The 24168-nt window shown below is 43.5% G+C and overlaps 1 protein-coding gene across 3 annotated transcripts in view; it reads right to left on the bottom strand.

The window, feature by feature from the left end:
- Positions 1-1323: 1323 nt before the first annotated feature.
- LOC130212087 (NACHT and WD repeat domain-containing protein 2) overlaps positions 1324-24168 on the bottom strand; it is a 35773-nt gene continuing 12928 nt past the window's right edge. For 2 of the 3 annotated variants that reach the window (XM_056443222.1, XM_056443223.1), the window contains exons 4-8: positions 21009-21125; positions 12895-13098; positions 12128-12278; positions 9596-10185; positions 1324-7863 (exon numbers count right to left, since the gene is read on the bottom strand). In XM_056443222.1, the coding sequence (XP_056299197.1) occupies positions 3967-7863; positions 9596-10185; positions 12128-12278; positions 12895-13098; positions 21009-21125 (4959 nt within the window). In that variant the 3' untranslated portion in view covers positions 1324-3966. Of the gene's footprint in view, positions 7864-9595; positions 10186-12127; positions 12279-12894; positions 13099-21008; positions 21126-24168 lie in introns of those variants that run through there. The other variant, XM_056443224.1, reaches the window with a different exon arrangement.

Here is a 24168-nt window from a genome sequence, read left to right as displayed (position 1 = left end):
GTACAGATTGTAAAGCACTCCGAGACAAATTTGTAATTTGTGAAATTGGGCTATACAAATAAACTGAATTGAATTGAATTTAATTGAATGTGATATTTCGTGAAAAGCTTCCAGTGAAACACGCGCTGCTGCTACTCCAACAACCAGAGGATTCGGAGTAATGTGTGGAGCTTATGGCGCAGTTTTTTTCCGCTTCTACTTACATTTCAGCTGCCTTTAAGGTAAACGTGTGACGTCGAGGCTGATTTATCTGGCCTGCCGGAGAGTAGGAGGGGGAGGGGGATACATATGGGTGACTTGTAGGCTTTCCCATTGCCGAAAAGACATACTTACAGAAGACATAATGCAAAGGTGACAACAGAAAGGCCCCGACTTATGGAGTAAACACCGCTGTGAATGAAGAGGCTATATTAGGACCGAGTGAAGCAATGTCATACTGTACACACACACACACTCTCTGACCTGTGGAGACCTCCTGTTCGACAAACAAGGGGTGTAATTAAACGCTTGTGTGGCGCTGCAGGTGGAATGTGCTCGCCATAGTCAAGCCCTTGTTGTTGTAAGGACTGGAAGAAGCAGCCCCGATAGCCACCAGACATGAGCTCACCTTCATTACAATGAGAGGCGTGACCAAGCCCCGTCACCGCCACGGACCTGATGTTGCCGTGGAGACGGGGCATACATGGACACACTTGTGCACACATAGATGGGCTTAGAGTGACACCACTGGGAAATTAAAATGGTAGCCCAAAGCAACAGGATTTTTATGAGCCAATCACAGCTTGATCCTGGATGTGTTTGCCTTGCAAGTTTGTGTGTCTGTGTGTGTGTGTGTGTGTGTGTGTGTGTGTGTGTGTAGTTGGCGCAGGGCACTGTACAGGTGCACCGCCCATGCATTGCCTAATTATAATGACAATGTCAGTCAGCGTTGGAGAAATATTCACCATGCTTGTCTGGCGTGCGGCGTCAAGCGCACACGAGCAATTATTGGCCCATCAAATCACTTTACAGCTCTTTGTGTGTGTGTGTGTGTGTGTGTTTGTCTCGGCGAGGCTGTCAGCCCTGTCAGTGTTTTCGGATTCATGGGAATAACGACCCCCCCCCCCCTTTCTCTCCCCCCCAGCATGCTTTGCAGTCTTAACTAAGAGCTATACCTGTACATCAGGAATGGGCTAATTACAGCCAATTAGAGCGCAGTCTGTTCTCATCATTCTTTGAAATCAAAGGCGGTAAATAAAATGCGTCCGTGTCTAAAAGCACAAACGCAATGACGGCGTTGTGTTCGCCTTCCCTTATTATGACAGTGAACAGCCTGAGGCGGTGGAGTGGAGGCAAACAGTGAACCATTTTATTCCACTAAAATGCTTCATACAAACGATGCATACACACTAGTTTTATATTGCTTCAGACACAAGTTTATTTTCCGTTTGAATTCCAGTTAAACAACTCTGTAACAAAATGTAAGTACAACATTTATGAAAATATAAATCTCTAAACAGGTAAGTCAGTCCTGACAATACAAAGAATACAATAGAAACATTCATTATACCAGTATGTCAACTATAAGTTGCAAACATGTAAGTTATTAAAAGTCATTCAAGTTACTTAACATACAATAATACCGTTAACTGGCTTCCATATGGACACATTCAAATATACTCTTAAACTGGCATTCCAATATAATTGTTTTACTTTTTTAGCAAAGATAACATTGTCTCTATTATAAATAAATATTCACAGTTTAACACTGAAACAATTTGTTAACAATATAATTACAGTTCAAGCCTCAAAAAACCAATGAGACAGTCAAAAGAAATGAAACACAAACTATAATCGGGACTTTGGAAATTACATCATATCTATTTCATTTTTTTCAATTTAAAAACTCTTAAGTCGAAGGGAAATCAAATTTTAAAGCTTGACGCTGCTTCCCGATTTGAAATTATCCAAGGGCCATTATCTCAACAGTTCAAAAATAGTCAACATAAAATAAGATGGAATAGCCCTTTAAAAGTATATGTCAAAGTGTAAGTGTGTATTGGTTTTCAATCATGCCTGGCCGATGATTGTTCTCATCGGAGCTCAAAATTGCGTTTTGGGTTATTACAGACATGCTTCAAAGCAATCACGGTACCTGCAAGGTACAACTTCATGAACCCTTTGTCTGCAGATTGTCAGCCTGTCGTGATGTGACCAGTCACATTTCTATGGGCGCACATAAGGGTCAATAAGATCGAGAGATATATTACCCATGTAACCACTGTGAATATGTAAGGAAAGCATTTGTATTTGCAGAAATAATAATATTTAAATACAATGTGTGCAAAAATAACATCAAAGACTCAAATTGAACATCTCGTTTGCCTTCAGATTTTTTTCTACAGATTTTAAGCAGAAAAAAAAGTTATTGGTCATCATTTTGTCTCTTAAAGTATACGTATGTTAACTTGCTTCTATTAAATAAATTACTATAAAGTATCACTAAATATATATTTATTCTACTTTGAGAATAAATCAGTAAAGTTATTTCTTTAACTACTTTTTTCCCCCTACACATTCACAATCTTGAATCTTCCATGCAAATTGTTTTTTCCCCCCACAGGTTTACAAAAGCTGATACACAACCAAAGGTTTGGAAATAATTTCTAAACATTTCACAAGCACAACATCTTATTGGCCTGTATTTGATCCCATAATTTTCCAAATGTCCTGTCTTTACTGTCAGGTGGTAAGATACCAGGCAAATATATATATATATATATATATAAATAAAGAGACTGTAGCATTTCAAGTGATTTAACCGTAGACCGCAAGTAGCAGGATGGCCTTGTGTATATTTGACAATTTTGACTATTTTAAGACAACTCTAGATAACTTTTAACAATTTACACAACGGTTCATATAAATAAATCTAATAATTTCTCACAAACCGCTGATAAAGTGCGTCCATCTACAGTCTAAACCTCTAAATGTATTCACATGGCCAAGTCACTTGGCCTAATCACTCCGTCCTTTTCTCCTTGACACATTGGAACAAACTCCACGAAACCTAAAGCAATTACACAGGTTAAGGCGTGAATGTGTATGGTGCTATGCTACACTGATGCTCAATAGTGGTGTATCCCGCAAAACAAACAGCACACAGACTGATGGAACTGCAGGTAAATTCACACCAAGTTTCCGTAAACTGTCCCAAGAGATTTCTACAACTATCATTACAAAGAGCAATGCCATCTGTCTCATATTGTTGACCGGATTTCAGTACACTGATTGTTCAGATTTAACATCAATGCAAGTATTGTGTAACTGTGTGTATACCGTGTTTACAAATTCCCTGCATTTTCATAAATCTTGTAATCTGCACATAAAGAACATTTAAATTCCAGGCACTCACTTTGATTGCATTAAGCACAACATAAAAATTTTAAGGAGTTGCACAAATTGCAGCAGCCATAAAGGGATATGTACATATATTCATAGGTCTTCCTTTTTTCTACAGTACCGACTGATGTTGATACAAACATAAATTTACTCTTTGACATTAGGGCTCAATGTGCACAATGTAAATAAAGATAGTGTACAATGAAAGTGGCGAAGATCACTGGAATGGCTTTGAAAATGTTTGACCAAGACATTTGAATAATGACTTTGTTCTTTAAATGCAAAAAGGACACTGCAAACTAATACTCACAGAATTTACATTTCTCTTCCTTTCAAAAGCAGTATTTTTCTAACAGTCTTCGTGTGTAAAACAAAGAGAAACTGTATCATAAGTTGGAAGGAATTAATACATAATTTGAGTGCAGCGTTGAAACGGTCGGCCCATTAACTACCCAGAGGGCTGACATCTGCAGCTGAATCACGTGGCTGTAAACAAGAATCAACTGCAAACCCAGAGATTCAAAACTGTGTCACCTCTCTCCACCTGCCTGTCCTGACTCCACCTGCTACTCTGATCTCCACCTATCACTGCAGCGATTCAGTCTTTTTCGTAGGCGTGGTCGACTCACCCTCGCCGGAGTCCGACACGTTGATAGGGCTGTCCCTGGAGAAGACCTCCGTTGACTCCCTCCAAACGCAGTCGGCAACGGTCTTAAAGGAATGGTTCCCACATTTGGGCCGCACCCTTTGCGAGGCATTGTTGACAATCTGTCGGCTGTTGGACGTGGCTATCTTTATCTTGAGGGCGGCATCCACGCGGTCCACGACTGTGTATGTGCCGATGCTGCCGTCCTCGAAGCCGATGATGATGTTTAGTGCTCGCTGAGAGAGACACAGGTAAGTGGGCGTCTTGTACAGGGAGCATGTGCCGATGGTTTTACCATCGGCGAGGCGCATCACGATCAGATTGGACACGGCGCCGGCATCGTCGTCTTCTTCACAGCTCCGGAAAGAGACATACACGAGATAACGTCCATCTCTTGATAATTTCTGACGCCAAATTATACCAGCAGCGTGGACAAGCCTCAGCTTGCCGCTGTGAAGATCCAGGACATTAATATTCTCATCACCTTTGGAGACAATTCCTACTTTCCCATTGGGCGAGATCTGGAAGTCCTCCAGATTTTTGAGGAAATTGGGTGGCAGCTGGACTCGCCTGCAAACTGACTCATCCGCCACACTCCAGATGATGACGGTCTCTGTGGATGTGATGAACACCACACAGTCCGGGCAGTCAGGGATGAGCTTGAAGTTGACAATAGTAATGCCATCGTCGCAGACAAACTTCTTGGATACGCTGCCTGACCACAGGCTGACAGCGAGGAGCTTGTTTTTGGAGCTTCCCACAAGGAAAGTGTTCGCTGTGGTGACCAGTGCATTCTGGAGGGTGACCAAAATGTTGCAAACTTTGTGCCCAGTACCAAGCCTCCAGACTCTGGAGGCGTTCTGCTCGCAGAGGGACACCACAAATTGGTCGTTGTGGGTGATTAGCAGCTGTGATATTTTCTGTCCATTGATGCGAAAGATGTTTTCTCCAGTGGTGGTTTGCCAGATGTACTGACTGGACTTGTCATCTGATGTCACCATGAGATCCCCTGAGGAGGTTAGGACACAGTTCTCCACTATGCCCTCGTGCTTAAAGACCGTCTCAATAAAGCCAGTGCTGAAGTTCCATTTGTGGACATCTTCTGAACCGTCCAGAGTAAACACATAATCCTCTCTGCCGGACAGCTGTAAGGTCAGGATCTTCTTGCCTGTTTTGTCAATATTAGACATAGCGGTGATGATATCAATGTCCCAAACCGACAGTACGCCACTGCTGGTAACAGAAAGGAGCAGGTTGTGGTGGGTTGATTTGATGAGTTTGACGATAGCCCCGGAGATTTCAATGAGGCTAGCCATGCATTGTCCACTGTCCCTCCTCCAAACAAAGATGGAGGAGGTGTTCTCCATGGAGGCCACAATGCTTTGTCCATTCTTGGAGAGAACAGCCGCCACAAAGCGTTCCGTGCGTTTGGCTTTGAACTTCTCCACCATTTTCCATACTTTCGTGTCCAGAACCTCAATACTTCTGGCCTTGCAAATGAGAATGGAGCGCTGGTCTTCAGACAACTCAATTCCCACCACTTCACTGTCATCCCCTCGACAATCGTAATCCTCCATCAGACGTGGGTTGGTGATCTCTTTGGTGTTCCATACTGACAAACTGCCTTCATTGTCAACCATCACCATTTGGTTAAGGGTGTCCAGCACTAGAATGGACTTTACAAATCCCCCAGAAAACTCAGAGGTCACAGTGGCCAACTTGTCCCCGTTTCCCAGATGAAAGATGGATGCAGTGTTGAGGTACTGGCCACAGAAGGCGTACATTCCATCTGGAGAGCACTGGACACAAGTCACCTCATACCAGCAATGGAACTGGTAGAGAGGCCAACCGTAGAGTAGGTCAATAACGTTGACGTCTTTACTCGCCTCAAGCCAAGCCAAAGCATGGTGGGTGGACAAAGTAAAACCGTTGATGAAGGCCACCGCACCGGCGACACCACCTTGCTTGGACCCCTTGATTTCAACCTCAGATAAAAGGCAGGACTTGTGATTATCATAGATGAGCAACGTGTTTTTGGTTGTGGCCACGACCAGATACTTTTCATCAGTGGTTAGCCTGATTCCAAGCACAACGGATTTGGCTGTGTCGATCTTTCTTTGAAGTTGTCTACTCTCGACGTCCCATGTGCTCACAGACCCATCTTCGAGGGCGACAAGAACTATGTTTGGGGCTAGAGTGGGCAAGATCTCCACAATCTGCATGTAGCTAGAGCACAGAGGAAGCCTCTCTGGACTGTAGGTGACATCCATAGAGGAGTGGAGAGGCACAATGGAGCAGTACTTCGGGCCATCTTTGTCACACTCCAGGAGGAGGTGTCTGAGCTTGGGGAGCGAGGTGACAACTGGCAAAAGCCTTTGCTGCAGTTCTGCAGACAGTGATGCTGGGTTCTTCAGCACTTTTAACTTGATGCAACGGAGAGTGGTGGCCAGGAACTTGAGTTCTTTCTCTTGGGTGTAGCTGTACGCTAGGTCAATGTCGGTTAACGCCTTTTCAAATTGGCCAATCTTGATCATTGTGTACAGCCAGCTGAAGTTCATGATAACACTAAACATGAGGTCGTCAGTGCGCCCACTCCTGGTAAGATGGTACACCAGCTCTGTCATCTTCCGATGGTTGACAAAGAAAATGTCAGGCTCCAAAAGATTGCACTGAAACACCCAAGGCTGCTCTGGTGTCTGTCTGTCATAGGAGTACTTGTCAGAGGATGTTTTTTCATGGGACGGCTGCTGGTGGGGGTTTTTGTGATGAGATATATTCAGGGAAGTGAAATGGTTGTTATCACAAGTGAAGATCTTCTTCCTGCCTCCTGCCCATGCCCCGAGGAAGTACTCAGCTAGGAGGCTGTGCATTTGATGGACGTCCTCCTCGTTGCTAAGATACAACTTCTGGGCAATGAGATGCAGGTGTCTGTTGGCCCAAACCATCAAGGTGACGTTACGTACCTGACGTTCCACCAGGTAGCCACCCAGCTCCTCTTTGAGCCTTGCAACCAAATCATAAGAGATCCTCAAGGGGTTCTTGAGGTAGGTTGCCACAATTACGTCCCCAAGAACTATATTATCAAGGGACAGAATATCTTCCAGCTCGACCTCAGTTAGCCCAGCTTTGGCCATGGTGATGTACCCTAATGCTCGGAAGACAAATCGCTGGCCCAACTTGTTCTCCACTGAGTAGAAGAGCTGTTCTATGCTTTCGTGCACTGTGGAGCACAGGGACCTGCCGTCCACATCTTTGTGAGATCTCCAATGAACTACTTCTCTGTAGATGAGGTTGACAAACATTGGCAATGTACACTTGGCAAGCGCCTCATTGACATAGATCTGTTGGCCTGAGGTGACCTTTCTCTTCACCTCCAGCAACTGCTGTTTTAATGTTTGGCTGCAGAGCTTGCGGTCCCTCTGGATTAATTCCACATAATACCCCTCATCATGTATGAGCTGTCGAAGCTTCTGCAGGATGCCATGTTTATTGGGTAATGTTGAGACTACAATGCGGACTGTCCGAGGCAGGTGTATGGGGAGCCACCACAGCTTGCGAACTTCGTCCGCATCTGAGAGCTGCTCCAGGGCATCCAGGACAATGACCAGAGGCCGGTGGAATGAAGCTTCTCCTAGAAGGTTGATCAGGAGCTCCTTCATCTCCTGGATCTTGTTAGGCAAAAAGTGAATCAGGCAGCGGTAGTTTATTGCAATCTGTTCACAAATGCTCTGGAGGAGAGTGCGTAGATCTGTGGAGAGCTGGCTGGAGCCAATGAAACGGACAATAACCACCGGGTCGGTTTCAGGGCCCATCTCTTTCTGCAGCCACGTGTACGCCTGAAAAGAAAGCATTGAGATTTTTAGAATATGTAGAGCACAATTACTACATAGAAAAGTTCTTTAAATAGTGCACATTGGAATAGTACATATGATAGCTACATAAGGCTATAAACTAGGAATCAAATAAAATATCCCTTAAATCTCATAAAATAGAAAACATTTTCAGACATTTAATAATATTTACTCAGAGTAAACTGTACTTGTATTTGGCTTGTTTTGGTCAAACAACCAGAATAGGCAAAGCTCTACAGTGGAGCTATTCTAACATTACGAAGCAGAGCTGATTAGCACAGCAAGGGAGAGAGGTTTCTTACATTTCACCTTGTGTGCTGAACAGATTAATTCAGAATTTCTTTAATCATGAGAAATATTATATGAATGAGCACTCCTCCAATTTGTTGAGGCTTCATTGATGTTATTATTCCATTCATGAATTAATTAAATGGCCCAGCTGAAATTTCGGGAGACATTAAGATAATATTTGACACATTTAGGGCAATAGTGATGATGCCTGCCAGAGAGAGAGAGAGAGACACACACAGAATATGTAAGTAGATTATTTAGAATTATGAATATTTTACAGAAGTCTGTGTGTCTGTGTGTATGACTGAATTTCTAAAACTCAAAAACAATTAGTCAGCCTGCCTGACTTTAATAAATTGGTAAATATTATCGCCAACAAAACACAATCAAAACCAGAATTTTTTTATTCCTGATTACTTAACTTGATTATTGTGTGCAATAAATGCAACATATTATCATTAGTCTCTGAAGACTCATTCCTGCTTTGGCAATATTCTTTAACTGTTACACATTACATTACCGCTGTATATTATACGACAATAGTTTACTCAACAATTAGTCTAATTTATCATATGTATTATTATAACTTTGCAACTCAGCATTTGATCACACACCTCTACTGCCTGAACTGAGAAGATTAAAGCTCTGAATACAACATCATACCGCCCTCTGTAGTTACCCTCCTCTTCCTTATTTTGTTGTATTCAGCAAACTCATTAAAGTGTGTTTTCACAACCTAATTTTGGAAGTTGTGGGTGTATAATTTCCTCGATATAGATGGTAATACATGTAGTATATATAATGTGATACGATCGGATGAATCATTTGAACCTTTCATTTGATGTATTAGAGTCAAAACAGCCGATTTATTCAGAATTGTGAGAAACATTTAACAGACATTTCGCTTTTTGCGCATTTCTAAAAACCTTTCTGATGATTTAGAAAAGCACTTTTCACTTTTCTGTTTGCAAAGACTCGTTTACACTTGAGTTAACAGTGTCACTGCCAAAATGTAAAAGGGAGCTTTCGAAAGATCCACCAGGTATTGAAAATTCGAAAGGACAAAGAGGTCATCGGAAAGGAGGTTTATCTGGACACATGGTCCTGCTACTTAATCCTTGTCCCTGTTATCCAACACTCCTCCTCCTCCTCCTCCTCCTCCTCCTCCTCCTCCTCCTCCTCCTCCATCTCCATCACTAAGCTCAGCTTTATGAGAGTGTGTCTGTGCATTGTGTGTTGCTTTTACTTTCAATCTTACGGCCCGCGGTAATCTTTAACACTGAAGGCTTTGATCCTTGTTGTATTGCTCTTATTGTCCCTCTTAACGTTTATTGAACGCGGTCGGTATGAATGGAGCTTACACTCGACGTGTGTGTCGTCCATGTGACGTTCGACAACGCCCTCATTTCAAAAGATTGGGTCTCACCTGTTTGGCCACCTCGGAGAGCAGCAGCGTCTTCCCGGTGCACGGCCCCCCGTACACCACCAGAGGGCTCATTCGGCTCCCCTTGGAGGGCAGGAGATACTCCTGGACGTAATCCAACGACTCGGTCTTGAACTGGTAGAGGTCCGCGTAGCTTTTGCAGAGCGACAGGTGCTGCAGGATCTCGGCGTACAACGGGTCGGTCTCCGTGCCCAAGTTCTGCTGGACCGTGGCCTGGATGATATCCACCATGTCCTCGTAGAACTGTTTACACAGACCCTCGACGTAGTTGCTCTCCACCTCCTGGGAGTAGCCCAGCTTCATGTCGCAGTGGGTGACTGAGGAATAGACACGGAGGTTGGAGGCAGCGACAATTGTTGGGATGAATTCGTCGCGCACCTTCAGAAGGCGCTCGTAGGATTCCTGGTTGCGCATGACGCGATCGACGCCGACCACAGTGTCCATGTAGCGGGTCATCTCAGGGATTTTGGCGAAGCGGTCAAAGTTGGAGATCTTGCGAATGTAGCAGACGCATTTCTTGAGAAAGGCGGGAGTTTGTTTCCCAAGTGCAAAGTCCAATTCATCCTCCAAGGCTGAGATGAGAGAAAAAACACAACTTAGAAGTTTTCCTCGACCGTCATAACTTTGGAAGACTCAGCGTTGTGTTTTGTGACTATAAAAACACTTAATGGCCGATAAGGACCACCTCTGGATTATTATGTACAACTTTCAAAGATAAACATCTTACAGATGTAAGATTTAGATTTCTTTCAGGAGAAAAGCTGAAACGATTTGAGAAGTCTTTAGCCTCCGATTAGATAGATTTCTCTTGGGCATTTTTTTTAAGGGCCATTTTTAAGCCTACGACTGAACTGTATCCCAACAACAACAACAACAAGTCGTCTGTCGAAAACTCTGCCAGCATCTCCTGTGTAGTGCAGCTCACTTGGTAGCTTACTAATTAGGTGGGAGAGCGAGACAAGTGCGAAGAAAGAAAAAGTTCCAGGAGACGCCGAAACTTCCTCGAGCTCAAAGCCCAATTACAGTGGATGTGAAGTTTCCTGAGACAAAGCAGGGGCTTCCTCTTTCATGTGAAATTACAAATCTTGCAATTCCTTAAGGAGCTTACTCTTTATTTCCACCATGAAAAAAGGCTACAAGCTGATCCTGCTCTATCAGAACAGGGACTGACATATTGATGAGGTCATCTGCCAGTGACAGTCTGAGAAAAAGAGATGTTTTGAAAGATTAATTCAATGCTGTCCAAACAATTCAGTCATAATTGGGTGATTCCTATGTGGAGTCTGTTACAGACAGTAGTGAATATGGAGCAATACAACCTCAGAGGGAAAATAAACAGTGGGATGAATTGTTTAAATGTCAGACTTGTCTTTTGAATGTTGCTGTTACCTTTTACACCAGCAGCGGTTTGACAATCTGAGAATAACAGGGTTTTTTTCTTTCTCGACTCTGTTGTGATGTTTCATCTGAGTGCTTGTATTGGCCCCTTTTGTGGAAAATAATTTGTATTTTTATGGAAAATTGTGGTTTTGTGACACAAAACACAGTAGAGTTCCTCAAGAATCAGCCGGATGATTGTATAATAACATTAAAAACATGAATAAAAAAGGGAAAAGTGATGTTGGATCTTCTACTGTTTTTTAACCTTGTTTGGATGAATTACCCAGAGGTGAACATCAAATCTAATCGATCGATCAATCACTGTCATCTGCTGAGCTGAGTCTGACAGATCCTGATTGCGTTTCATCTCTTGTTACCAATTTCGTGATAAGATCACAATCTACTCAGTAAACATATGACCTTTGCCCTGTAAATGTGTGACCCCTTGAAATTAATGTTAAACTTTTATAAAATTATAATTGTTTTTCTCAGCAGAGGCTTTCTTTAATTCCGGTTATATGGTTTCCCCTCATAGTTAGATCAAAAGTATGAATTGTTTGATTTTGAAAGAGATGTAAGGTGACTGTAAATCATCTTCACTTATTTTACCCATTTTCATTATGTGATCTACTTATTATTAATTCTTAAATTATTTCTTTCTCCTATAAAATGTAAAAAAATTATAAAAATGTTTTCCGTAATAATTTCGAACATTGTGTGAAAATGTTAAATTGCTTGTAAGATATTCAGTTTAATTTCATAGAAGACTAAAATCGCCCCAAATTATCGAAATTTGAGAAGCCACAACTACTGAATTATTTTTCATTTCAATTAAAATAATGACCTTAAAGTTACTGATTGTCAAAGAGTTTAATCAGGTTTAGATTTAATAGTTTCAAAATGATAGATAAAAAGCAGATGTGACCCAACAGGAAAAAAGGTTGGCTATATAAAAAAGTTGTCGTTATCGAATTATATCATTTTCACTCAGAGCTTGACATTTGTGTCACGAGTTATATCCAAATAAAGAAATATTTTACCAGATATAAGTGAGCTTCTCATCGGACAGTGAAGCGGCTTGTTGTTATCAAAATACGTGGCATATAAAGATGAAAAAGTTGACCTTAAACTGACCAGAGCAAAGGAATTTCTTGGCCTGAGCGCTCTTCATGGTCCCCTTCTCCTGAAGCTGCAGCACCGCCGTTCGGAAGATCTTCTTGATCTCCTCCGACACGTTCCTCCAGGCCTTGTCATTCTTGGTCTTGGCTGCGCTGCTCGACTCCATCTGGGCGAGCGGAGAGAGGACAGTCTGACTCCACGGCTTAAGAGATGAACCGCGGAAATGCGGGTATTCATGTTTTCTTAAAGGACCGGGCCGAAGCAACGGGAATATTGTCCTGCGACCCTCATTTAAAATGAGGCTGGGTTGCTTGAGAACATCTAAACTGGTGTAATTTATTTTTTTGGAGTGATTCTGAGACCTCAAAGGGAATTTGAGATATTTCCTTTTGAAATGTTTTTAGTATCCTAAAGTGTGTTTAAGTGCCACACTGTCACCGTTCATGAAACTCAAGGCAACATTAATCATGCAGTTTAACACAACTCATCAACATATTCTATTACCTCTATAAAGGTGGAAACAGTTTTGTATGAAACAGAATAGGACAGAATTATTCTTGGAAGAATTTGACCTTTTATTCCCCTGGCAATCAGTAAAGCACGGGGCTTCATAAGGGCTAAAAGTCTCAAAATTGGGAAATTTCTGTAAGTGCATAAAAATACGTGCCTCAAGGATCATTTTGCTCATGAAGCGCAGCCTTAAAGGACAATAATCTACGATCAACACAGCCAAAAGCTCTATTCAGTAACATCCATGCAGGTATCATGTTCGCCGGACTCACAGAGTTCTGGTAGTTCTTAAGCATTTGGGCTTTGGGTTTGAGGTAGTATGCGGGTGGCACAGAGTTTTCATCCCTGCAGTACCACTCTTCCAAGATGTGCGTGTCCAGCCCCGCCTCCACCGATGCATCCAAGATCATCTCGAACTCCGCTGACTCCACCTCCCCCGGCACTCGGATGCTGCCGTACTTTTCTCCCACCAGACCCTGAAGGGTGTGTGAAGGGTGTGTGAGGGGGGGATGAGATAGAGGGCAGAGAAAGTGAGAAAGAGGCAGCAAACAAGTATAATCATGTTCCTTCTCACTGTGTTAGGGCTCTTTTTTTGTGGCAGGGTGAGTCAGTGATGCACACAGCGGGACTTATTTAGGGCAATTTCGGAGCCAGAGAGAGACAATTTGTGACATCATGGTTGTAGCCGCCACCACGAGTCCCCACTCTGTGCACTATGGTGACGACTGACGGCTCTCTCGTGGGTGACATTTGCTATAAACCACATACATATGTACTGTGTGCAATTTAAATAGGAAGATAGTGCCACATAGAGACATTCATATTCAAGTGTTGGTAATAACCATCGTGCTCAAGCGGGATGAAGACTGTGGTTGTTGTCCAATGCACGACACGCGGTGACGCGCTTCAAAATTACACTTTTATAACAAAAGTATGATGTCAATAAGGATATATGTTCAAGTTAAAATGACCTCTAAAACACGGAGGCTCACTAACAATCCCTGCTTAGTGTTTTCAGTAAGAAAAGGCAGATTTGTTCTGCTGCTGCTCGGCAAATGTTTGCATGACTCGCTGTTATGTAAAATAGCCAGCCTTGGCCAAATGTCCTAATGCTTAGTAATCAGTCGTATTAAAGGAATGAGCAGATCTGCTGTATACATAGAACAGATGGGTCTGTTGGAAAGGAAAAGGAAATGAATGCATTAATTAAACGGAGGAATGTAGATTTGTGAGAATCAAAGACCGTGACATTTGATTTAATTGTGCTTTTGTACTCGTAGTTAATGTCATTTTTGTCACGACCAGTGACATCATCGTTGGACTCCTCGCTGCCTCGGCATTCGCAGCGGGAACAGATGAACAAGCAGGAATCAGATGATGCGGCACGGTCTGCAGGAGAGCCTCCTCCCGATACGCCGCCAACGCCCGCGGCGGATTCCTTCCACATGCAGTCTCGTGGCCCGCGTTGCACACGTTTGACACCAAAGGTTCATCGTTTTGTAGTTTTCAAGGTTGGGTATTGCATTTTGTATGCAAACCCCCTATTTTGCGTTATATAAACATGTACCTGACTCACTTATCCAGTGGAACTACACATTAAATGTATGTATCTGTCACGGTGCTATTAGCGTGGACCCAAAAGCACGACTCAGACAGGAGTAACAAAGATGACTGTCTTTGGTTGAAAACAGGCTGGGTCAAAACCGGGAGATCAGTCGAAGAAGCAAACAAGTCCAAAAAGGGGCGGTGCAGAGAATCAGAGGTCAGGGCAGGCAGGCAGGCAGGGTCAGAACAGGCAGGTCAGGAATATACTCTAATAACGCTGGAGAACTTGGCACGAAAACACAAGACAATCTGGCAGAGGACAAGTGGAAGTGAGGGAGCTAAATAGTGAGGGACTAATGAGGGGATGGGCTGCAGGTGAGAAGGGCGTGAGGACCAGGTGAAGGGAATGAGGGACTAACGAGGTGATCAGAGGCAGGTGAGAAGGGCGTGAGGACCAGGTGAAGAGAATGAGGGACTAACGAGGTGATCAGAGGCAGGTGAGGGGAGTTGGATTGACGAGGTGGGAAGCAGGATCTGGAATGACGTGATAGTTAGTGACAGGATGAAAACAACTAATAATAAAAGGAAGGCGTGGAGCTAAACAATTACAGTATCCTGCATTAAAGGGCGAAAAACTGTGGTATAAAATCACCCCAAAAAAAAGAAATTCCTGAAAGTGAATATATTTGCAATAAAACAAGAGGGTTAAAAGTAAAATTATACTCGATTACCACCCGCGACTGGAGTATTTAAGTGCTTGCAACAAAGCAGGACGCCTCGAAAGAAAATAGTGCAGAACATGGAATAAGCTATCTCAGAGAGAAAAGTCGAAAATAGAGGAAGAAAGAAAGGGATTCCCTCTTGTGTGCAATTCTCTGCCTGCCAAAACAGAGGGCTTAATATATAATTAGGGCAAGCTGCTCGCTATCTCCGGCCGTGATTGACAGGAACGGTCATGAGCTACATTCAAACTAAACTGCTTCAAGTGACAGGCGCACCACTTAGCTCAGAGAGAAAGGGACACAACGAACTGCATACTTTTGCTCTCCAAAATGCGGAAAGATGAGTTTACTCTGCTCACCAGGAATGTGAAAACCAATATTTAAACAGCATATGGCAGGAAAATATACCGTGACCACACCACCTACAGGAAGTGTATCTCTGTCATAGAGCCTCTTTGGTTAAGTTACTGCTTTTAGAAAGAAGCTAGTTCCCCGGATTAATGTGGGCTATAGTGCTATGAGTGTATTATTAACTAAATATCAGCAAGATTTGACAAAGGGACATGTGACGGAACGGGTTCATGAGCCGGCAGGTCACCTCATCCTACGTGTTTAGATGCCCCTCTCTGACTCACGGTGCTGCAGTGATGTGTCAGTAGAGGATGGAGGCACTGGGCGGAACTAAAGCAATGCTGAGCGAGAGACATACATATAGTGTGTGTGTGTGTGAGAGAGAGACAGTCACTCTCCAAGTTGCTGACAAAGTCTTTGTCAGGTGGCCTCGTGGTGAGACAGCACGATGAATGAGTGGAGAAAGAGATTAGGATAGAGCCAACTGGTGTTTCCTCTAAAATGACAACATAAGGTGCTCAAATGCAAACACACACACACACACACACACACACACACGGTGACATTGGTGACATGCTGCCGTGCTGTAATCCCCTTTAGATGGCCTCATTCCAGATCTGCTGAACACGAAATACTAAAACCAGCCGGCAAATATTTGGACATCTTTTACAATTTGGCTTTGGTAAATTGGGTGGACGACAGAGGTGACAGTGGATTGCGTGTGTGTGTGTGTGTGTGTGTGTGTGTGTGTGTGTGTGTGTGTGTGTGTGTGTGTGTGTGTGTGTGTGTGAATGTCCAACTTTTGAGAGCGGACCAAGGTGTTGTAGTTCTTATTACTCAATCAGCCACAGGTGCAACAGACATAGGAGGCTTAAGTGACAATAGCAAAGCAGACGGCCTCTATTCCAGTTTTATCCGCACTCCTCTACCTCCTCCCTCCTCCTACCTCCTCCCTCCTTCCCCCTCCCTCCTCGTCCTCTGGTTTTTCATCCGTGGAAGGGGTTTCATACTCTGGCTAAGTGCACTTTATCTGATGAGTCAGTTGGGAAAAGGCGTCTCAGATTTTGTACACAGCTACAGTAGGAATCAACAAATCAAACGCTCACAGGGTCAATCAATCAAGGAAACACGCCGTCGACTGTTCTGATATTTGCTGCGTCAGCTCTGGCAGCGCGGCGGGAGGAATGGCTTCGAGAAAAGAAACCGATGATCTGAAGAGAGAAATATTTAAGTTGACATGCCCATTCTCGGAGCAGCGAGCCGAATGCAGACTACAACCCGATATTACATCATACAGCTTTGCTCTAATTTATAATCTTTTTTCAGAGTTAGTACACTATAAATCAATGCAGTTTTGGAGTCGCATGAAACAATGAGTTGTGCTTTGTAAGAAAAAGGCTGGTGAAATTATATATTCAATCAGCACAGTCCCTATTGGCTGGGCTTTGTGCCAGAGAATGATGTCGTTGGGCAAAAGCTGACATGTTAAGATCAACACGGGCGCTGTTTTGAGTCTTGTTGCTGTAAACACGCACACGATCAGCAGATGTGTATTAATCCACCGCTTCAGCGCGCAACTGTTTAAGGAAATGAATGGATCTTTTTACATAATTGAAACTGCGTGCTTTGAAAGATTTACACTACCGTTCAAAAGTTTGGGGTCACTTAGAAATGTCTTTATTTTTCAAAGAAAAGCACTGTTTTTTCAATAAAGATAACATTCATCAAAAATACACTCTATACATTGTTAATGTGGTAAATGACTATTCTAGGTGGAAACGTCTGGTTTCTAATGAAATATCTCCATAGGTGTATAGAGGCCCATTTCCATCAACTATCACTCCAGTGTTCTAATGGTACATTGTGTTTGCTAATCGCCTTAGAAGACTAATATCTGATTAGAAAACCCTTGTGCAATTATGTTAGCACAGCTGAAAACAGTTATGCTGGTGATATAAGCTATACAACTGGCCTTCCTTTGAGCTTGAAGTTTGAAGAACACAATTAATACTTCAAATATTAATCATTATTTCTAACCTTGTCAATGTCTTGACTATATTTTCTATTCAATTTTCAATTCATTTGATAAATAAAAGTGAGTTTTCATGGAAGACACGAAATTGTCTGGATGACCCCAAACTTTTGAACGGTAGTGTACATCTTCGGTGGGAACAAATGGGAGTGGGGCTGAAAAGGGCCGCAGGAGGTCAAACAAGTATGAGGTATGAAGAGATGAAGATCGAGATGGTTTCTGTCACAGGATTGATGAAAGATTAACATCCTTAAAATAGCTGTGAGGAGCTGCTCTGTTATGTTTGAGCATTTTATTTGTGCCCGTCACACTTGAAAAGTTCAAATGAGCGAGCTGTAACAAAGCTTCGGACTGGCCGAGCTACACTATTTGATATAGAGCTCCATCTTTGCACAATGACACAGAACATCAGCCAAATAAGTTTTGTAATTTTTTTAATTCGTGCATGTTTCTCTCTCTGCTGGATCCTAGGCACGGCCTATTTACTACGAATGTCCACTTCTACTGGATGAGCGGCTGCGTGCTGCCGATACCCGTCCTTGAGGCATCTATAAAGTTTGAGTGTTTTTTCACGAGTAGGAATTTAAGACTGTTGGAGAGCAGACGAGCGGAAAGGAAAGCAGGAGGAGGAGGAGGAGAAGAGGAAGAAAGAGAAAGAAGAAGAAAAAAAACAGTCATGGCTCATTGTCATGCTTAATCTCCGGGTCAATGACGGCGTCGCCATGCCAACCCCTGTGATCGCCATGGAAACCGGCTTTATTGCATCGACAGGTTAGAGAAAAGCCCCCCTCACTCAGGTAGTGTGTGTGTCCAACAACTGTGCACTGCCACCTGTCTAGCCTTCAGCCGTGCCCTTTAAAAAAACACTTGCTGCAATTGATTCATCCTCGTAAAGAAAGACTGACATATCCAAAGCTGGTTATGTAACAGCTCTGTCTTATAAACATATTTTTTCATCTGAAATAGGGATATTTAAGTAAATAATTCTCAGTGATCAGGTTGGGATGAGGAGTAGGGTTTAGTCTGCCATTACAAGAGCATTTAAAATACAGGAAGGAGATGTGGAGGTGAGACGAGACGTTAACGCTCTTATTTTGATTCTGGAGTGCTGAATGATTCATAAAGGCGAACACGGAGAGATGTGAGTGCCAACAAGAGTACAGCGAGGTGTTCCAGATCCTCTGTGGCAGCAAGAAACACACCGACACTACGCATGCCAATCCTGTGTTGTGGTATTCCTACATTCCCATCCTCCCCTTTATTATCCCCCTCTCTCAACCTCTCTCTATCTGCAATAGAAACACCCCCGCTTCCTCTGTTTGTATTTTTACACCAATAATCGATTCAAGTGGAATGTTTTCTACCTCTTTTCTTCCATGTATCCCTTCTTCCCCACTGATCGCTGCACTAGGATCTGTGCTCCCAGATCAGATGCTCTTTGGAGTCTCTCATTACAAAATTGTATGTGTGTGTGTGTGTGTGTTAGCCGGGGTGACACATTCGGGAGTCAAGGTGCTGACGATGGTGGATGAGTATCCATCTGTGAGCAGCTGCATGTGAACACACTGAGTTTGAAACAAAGAACGAGGGAGAAAGAAGTAGAGAAATTGAAAGAAAGCGAGCTCAGTGAGTTCAGAAGGAGGCGGAGCCTGAACAAAGCTCAGCGCACGCACGGTTTGAGATCCACTGGATGTTTTTGGCAGGAATAACACAACCGTAAATTCTGCTGACGTTCTCCCTGTACTCGCATATATATCTCTCTCGGTCTACCACCTCGTAAAAATAAACAACGGCTCTCCAGAGACGGCCCAGACAACCCAGAACTGTCATCAAGGAACCCGAGGCTGCCGCTCGCCGGTCCTGGAAACGGGCGCCTGCCGGCGGGGAGCCGAACTGCGTGGTGACTAAAGGCAGCTGGCTCTAAATGGGACTTCATCCTGTGGAGCTGATACGGCCTCCTCTGCACAAAACCCTTCATTTACCACCGAGACGGACGAGCAGAACATGCGATTAAAGATGTATCCCGCCAGATGGGGAGGATGTGAACCACTGATGCGTGTGTTTGTGTGTCTCTTTGGGTGTGCGCGCGGTGGCTGAGGGAGTCACAACCCCAACTGATTCTCCATATCATGCCTCTGGTCAAGACGCTGTTGTTTGTATGCTCCTGTGTGTGTGTGCACCTGAGTTCCCGCGTGCCTACTTCCCCTTGGTTTGCTGGGTGGTATTGCTCGGAGGGGTCGGCCGGGGTTAAGATGGTGAAATTGCAGCGGGGCGGCGAGGCCGACGGGAAGGAATGAAATCAGCGCGGCGAGTACAACAGCGCAGTGAACACGGAGCCAGCCGCACAGCAGCAGAGAGCGCTTTAGAGTCCACGACATCACATTTCAACACGAGGATGAAAAAAGTGCTCACGGAAAAAATCTTTTTCGAGAAGGCAAACATTAACAGCAACCGAGTTTTCAAAATGAAGGCGTCAAATTCCTAAGTACTGCTGTAAGAAATCGCCTGAAATCAATTAGATGGAGGGGAAACTACCCATGGTGCCACTGGTGTCCCCTGGCTTTTTGTTAAAAATATCCGTTTTCACAAGCTGAACTCAATATTTATTCACGATCATTTTCTGGAGATTTCCAAAGCTGATGGAGTAATGTTGCAATGCTCCACTTAGTGGTGTCCACGGACCCCGCTGCGCAGTGATTTGTCGCATCAACTTTGAATGCACTTTGTTTCGTGTCAAACGGAGCAAAACATGTTTCAAAGTGTGTTTGCGTGCTTGTTGGAGTGAACGAGTGAGAGAAAACAACTCGTGAATGAGAGAGAAAAGAAGGGAGCAGTGCATGCTGGGTGGAGGGGAGAATAAGAGAACACCGCTCAGTCTGGGGGAACGAGATTAGGTCCTACCCATAATGCATTACATCTCCCTGTGATCTCTCACCTCAATTTCAACCTCTGGAAAGTGATCTGTTCCATTTGAATAATTCACCATCAATCCCCCCCCCCTGCCCTCCTATCTTCATCCTTATTTTTCCTCGTGCCTGACTTTTTTTTCCTTTTTTCATGTGGTCTAAAATTATCTGAGAAAAAGATAACTCAAATGTCAGCCGTAATTATGCGTCGTCCCCCTCCTCTTTAGCACATACTTCACATAACTCATTCATACAAGTGTAATTTTAGCTCTGCTGAAGGACTTTGACCACTTCTAATATGGCTGCCCAAGTTAAGAGGCTTTCTTCTCGTATCACTCCAGAAGATGATGCCGTTTGTGAAGTTGTTTCAATATCACTGTTGATTTAAAAAAAAAATTTATCAGCAATCCATCAGGTAAAATTATTTACTAAAGTGATGAAGTTAGCAAAATCGACTTCTATCAAAAAAAACTGCAAATGTAAAAAAAAAAACCCAGATCAAGCAGGTTTCTAAATCATATCTTTATCCACTGTGAACAGAATAGAAACTTCCAAAGCTGATGACTTTCCAGTGGCATTTTTCAAATGCGACCATGCAACGACTTGTAAAATGAGAAGTCGGCAAGAAAAATTCAATTTCACTCTTATAAGCTCGTTTCACACAGCTGTTAGATCTCAAAAGCCAACCGCCAGGGAACCATCCAGCTTTGATGCCACATCAGAGACTTGCTGTGTGATTTTCCGGACACACGTGTGATAACATCCCGACGGTTAAATGACTTCCATTACACTTCGAACCCAACCCTGTGTGTACCTGCTGCAATACTCACAACAAAACATGGTCCCGCGGAGGTCTTCAGACATTCCTCCAGGAGTTTCATCCTGAGTCGCTGGAGATCTGGACTGTCCCAGTCCTCTGGGTCCGCGCCCCAGTACAGGTCCACCACCTGACAACACACAAGCACAAAACAAATGGAAATAAAAATTCAATGTATTCAGTGTGGCAGAGTCTTCCTCCGACACGTATGAAAAGAAACATTTTTACAATCACCATTCTCAAGTAAAAAAAAACAAGAGAGCAAAAACTGTGAAGCAGAGAGGCGCCTTATTTAAGGTATTGGAGAAAAACTAAATGCCAAGTTTTTTTTACAATAGCATAATAATAAAAAAACAAAGCAAATGGGGATCAGCAGCTGAACTAACGCCTTTACTGTTTCTTCACTGACGTACACACTCACACACACACTCACACATATGCCACTCTGTGCATTTGAGGCCAGCAGGGAGGAGTGACACACACACACACACACACAGGAGGGGGTGTCCCTCAACACACGTTGTCACGCCCGTTTGACAGCTCAGACGAGCCCAACTGTAAAAACACAGAGGAAGGTGAGGAGACACCCCGCCTCTCGGGGCGCTGAGAGCTGTGTGTGTGTGTGTGGGGGGGGGGGGTTGCTAGTGATGAGTGCCGAGGGGAAATTTCCCATGCATGCCCTCGAGAAAATCTGTCACGCTGTGACACACTGTGGTAATTACAGTGCGCTGTTTCAGGCATTTCAGCTCAACCACAGCAAGTTAAGGTTAAGAGTCGGTCAAAGACATGAGGTAGCCCACAGTAATACGATCACGTGACTTGAGGGGGCTATAATGAGGCACCAGCGGAGGAGGGAGCAGACCTTTTTAATAAAACTACTCCCTGAAATGCATTTTCCCCCGGCACAAGATGCCCGACTCTTTGGCTGCCGGTGCCCTTTAAAAATAAAAGAAAGCGCATTTCGTGTTTTTTTACCGGAGCTTTTTAGAAACGCTAATAATGTCGAGCAGTTTATTTTCTCTCCATCGCAAAAGTTGTAGCTGTTTTGCGTGAGCAGGGAGCTCCACACTGTAGCAGGTGAGCAAAAAGGCTAAACTATTAAAACATTGTCTCTCCATCTGTGAAGCGCTTTGCCAATATCGTAGCCCGCTAGAGCCTCAAATCATAGTTTCTCATCTCCAAACGTCTGCCGGAGCCGTACTCCTACGACTTTGGCCCCCCAACAACACAGCGAGATGCGATGCTCCATGTGTAATTAATAATTATCTTTAGCCCACTACTGCGAGGGGATTCGTGCTCGCCTCCAGTCTTTTCCTTTGTTTGGCCTCCAGCTAACACTGTGATGTAATCACGACATTCGCACCAAAAAGGTCAATACGGACGCTTTTTCAGTTTTTAGGACTGAGAACACAGCAGTAGAATAACGCTCATTTGGGTAATCAAAGGAAAGCCAACAGGCCGTAGGTCCACAAACTCTGTCCCATTCATTGTCTATGGAGCAGCTCCAGATTTAGGTGGTGTTACCCTAACTAGCTGAGATCTCCACGCCAGACGGAGGTGCTTGAGAGTTAAATGGGAGCAGACACGACATGGAAGCTCCACAGACTACTCCGTCACAAGCGCCGCTAACCAACGGCGCTCTGCGTGAATCAGCTTCTCTTTGGTCGCAAATTGAAAACGTTGTTAACGCTCGATCGCTCCTCTTCAAGGAGACTCGCAGAACGTCTCTCACATGGAATAATGTCGGAAAGACTTTATTTTCAATTGTTCCTGTTTTCTCTGCAGCTGTTATTGATCAATCGGTCTTTATACTTTGATTGTGCTGTCAGAAGACCCACCAGACGTTTCTCAAAACTCACGGGAGCCAGTGTGTATTATGAGTAGAGTTAAAGTGTCAGCCCAGCTTCTATTACTTATTCTCATCTCACACTTGCCCTGTATCAACCATTGTGGAAAACTCTTCAGTCACTAAAAATACTGTTAATTGAAGATAGACATTATTTTATCACTGAAGAAACTGAATATCCCGGGGCTTTTGCATCTGAACCATAACCACCGTGCACACCCCTTACAGTATATACGCTACTGGTCCTCAGTTCCTCCGAGTGCATTGGTTTCATTGAACCCATCGCCTTCACAATATTATTGGGGTAAAATGCCGATGAGGCGTCTCGAGGGCCAGTGTGGGTGAAAAAGTGTCAGTGTTACTTGAAATAAATGAGAATTATTCCGCATTTTACGATCACTCCTCTCTCAATATATTCACAATATTAGGAAAACTGTTTAACTATAAGAATTCTCCATGTTTTGGATAAAACCCCTTTTTTTATGGCCTATCCGTCCATCAAATGTCACATATATTTGCTCCTATTTTCTGAGCGATCCTTGCTGACAACGGGTAAACCAACAGGGGTGAAAATACAATCATCGTGGCGACAGTAATACGAATGAGTCGCTCTCCCACGGGTTTTTACAAGTACAGTGTAACTGAAGCCGTGGAGGCATTCCCTGTTTGATTTTTGATTATCTTCTCTGTGGGGCAGTTGGCATGTTGATGTGTTTCCGTGGACTGAATGGAGAAAACAACAGTCTCGGAGGTGGAGAGTGAATGGAGGTGATGGCCGACTGCCAAGGAGTGAAAGGAGCAGACTGAGAGAAGAACGAGAGACAAATAGAGCAGGTAAACAAAGGGAAGGGTATTGAATACGTCATGCTTTGTTTTACTGTACATCTTAGAAATATCAATCTGAAGACACAATATAAATATAAAGTAAGACCTAAGATTTCCTCCTCTTCCACTTTTTCTTGTACCATTTTGCTCGGATGGTTAATTTGTGCTTTTAGTATGACTTCAATAATAAAAGCTATAATGTAAAAAGCATATTCCCAGAAAGACATTTTACTTCAATATATATATAAATATGAAATGTCATATTTTTAAAGTGGTGGACATATTCTAAGAGCGTTGGCATCTTTTTTTTAACAAAGCCAAATTGACAGACGTGTTCCCGCTTTTTTAAAAGTTCAAGCATGATGGGCTACATGAAAAGGCCGTTTAGAAAAAACCGGTGGTGAAATGTCATCTCACCCCTCATTTCGCCTCTCATCTCGCCGCTTTGTGCCGTGAGATGTAAAAGACGTCGGAGCGACAGCCGTTGAACACGATCTCACAG

This window comes from Pseudoliparis swirei, chromosome 21 (genome assembly GCF_029220125.1).
Source record: "Pseudoliparis swirei isolate HS2019 ecotype Mariana Trench chromosome 21, NWPU_hadal_v1, whole genome shotgun sequence".
Lineage (NCBI taxonomy): Eukaryota > Metazoa > Chordata > Actinopteri > Perciformes > Liparidae > Pseudoliparis > Pseudoliparis swirei.
This window is presented reverse-complemented; position numbering and strand designations above follow the sequence as displayed.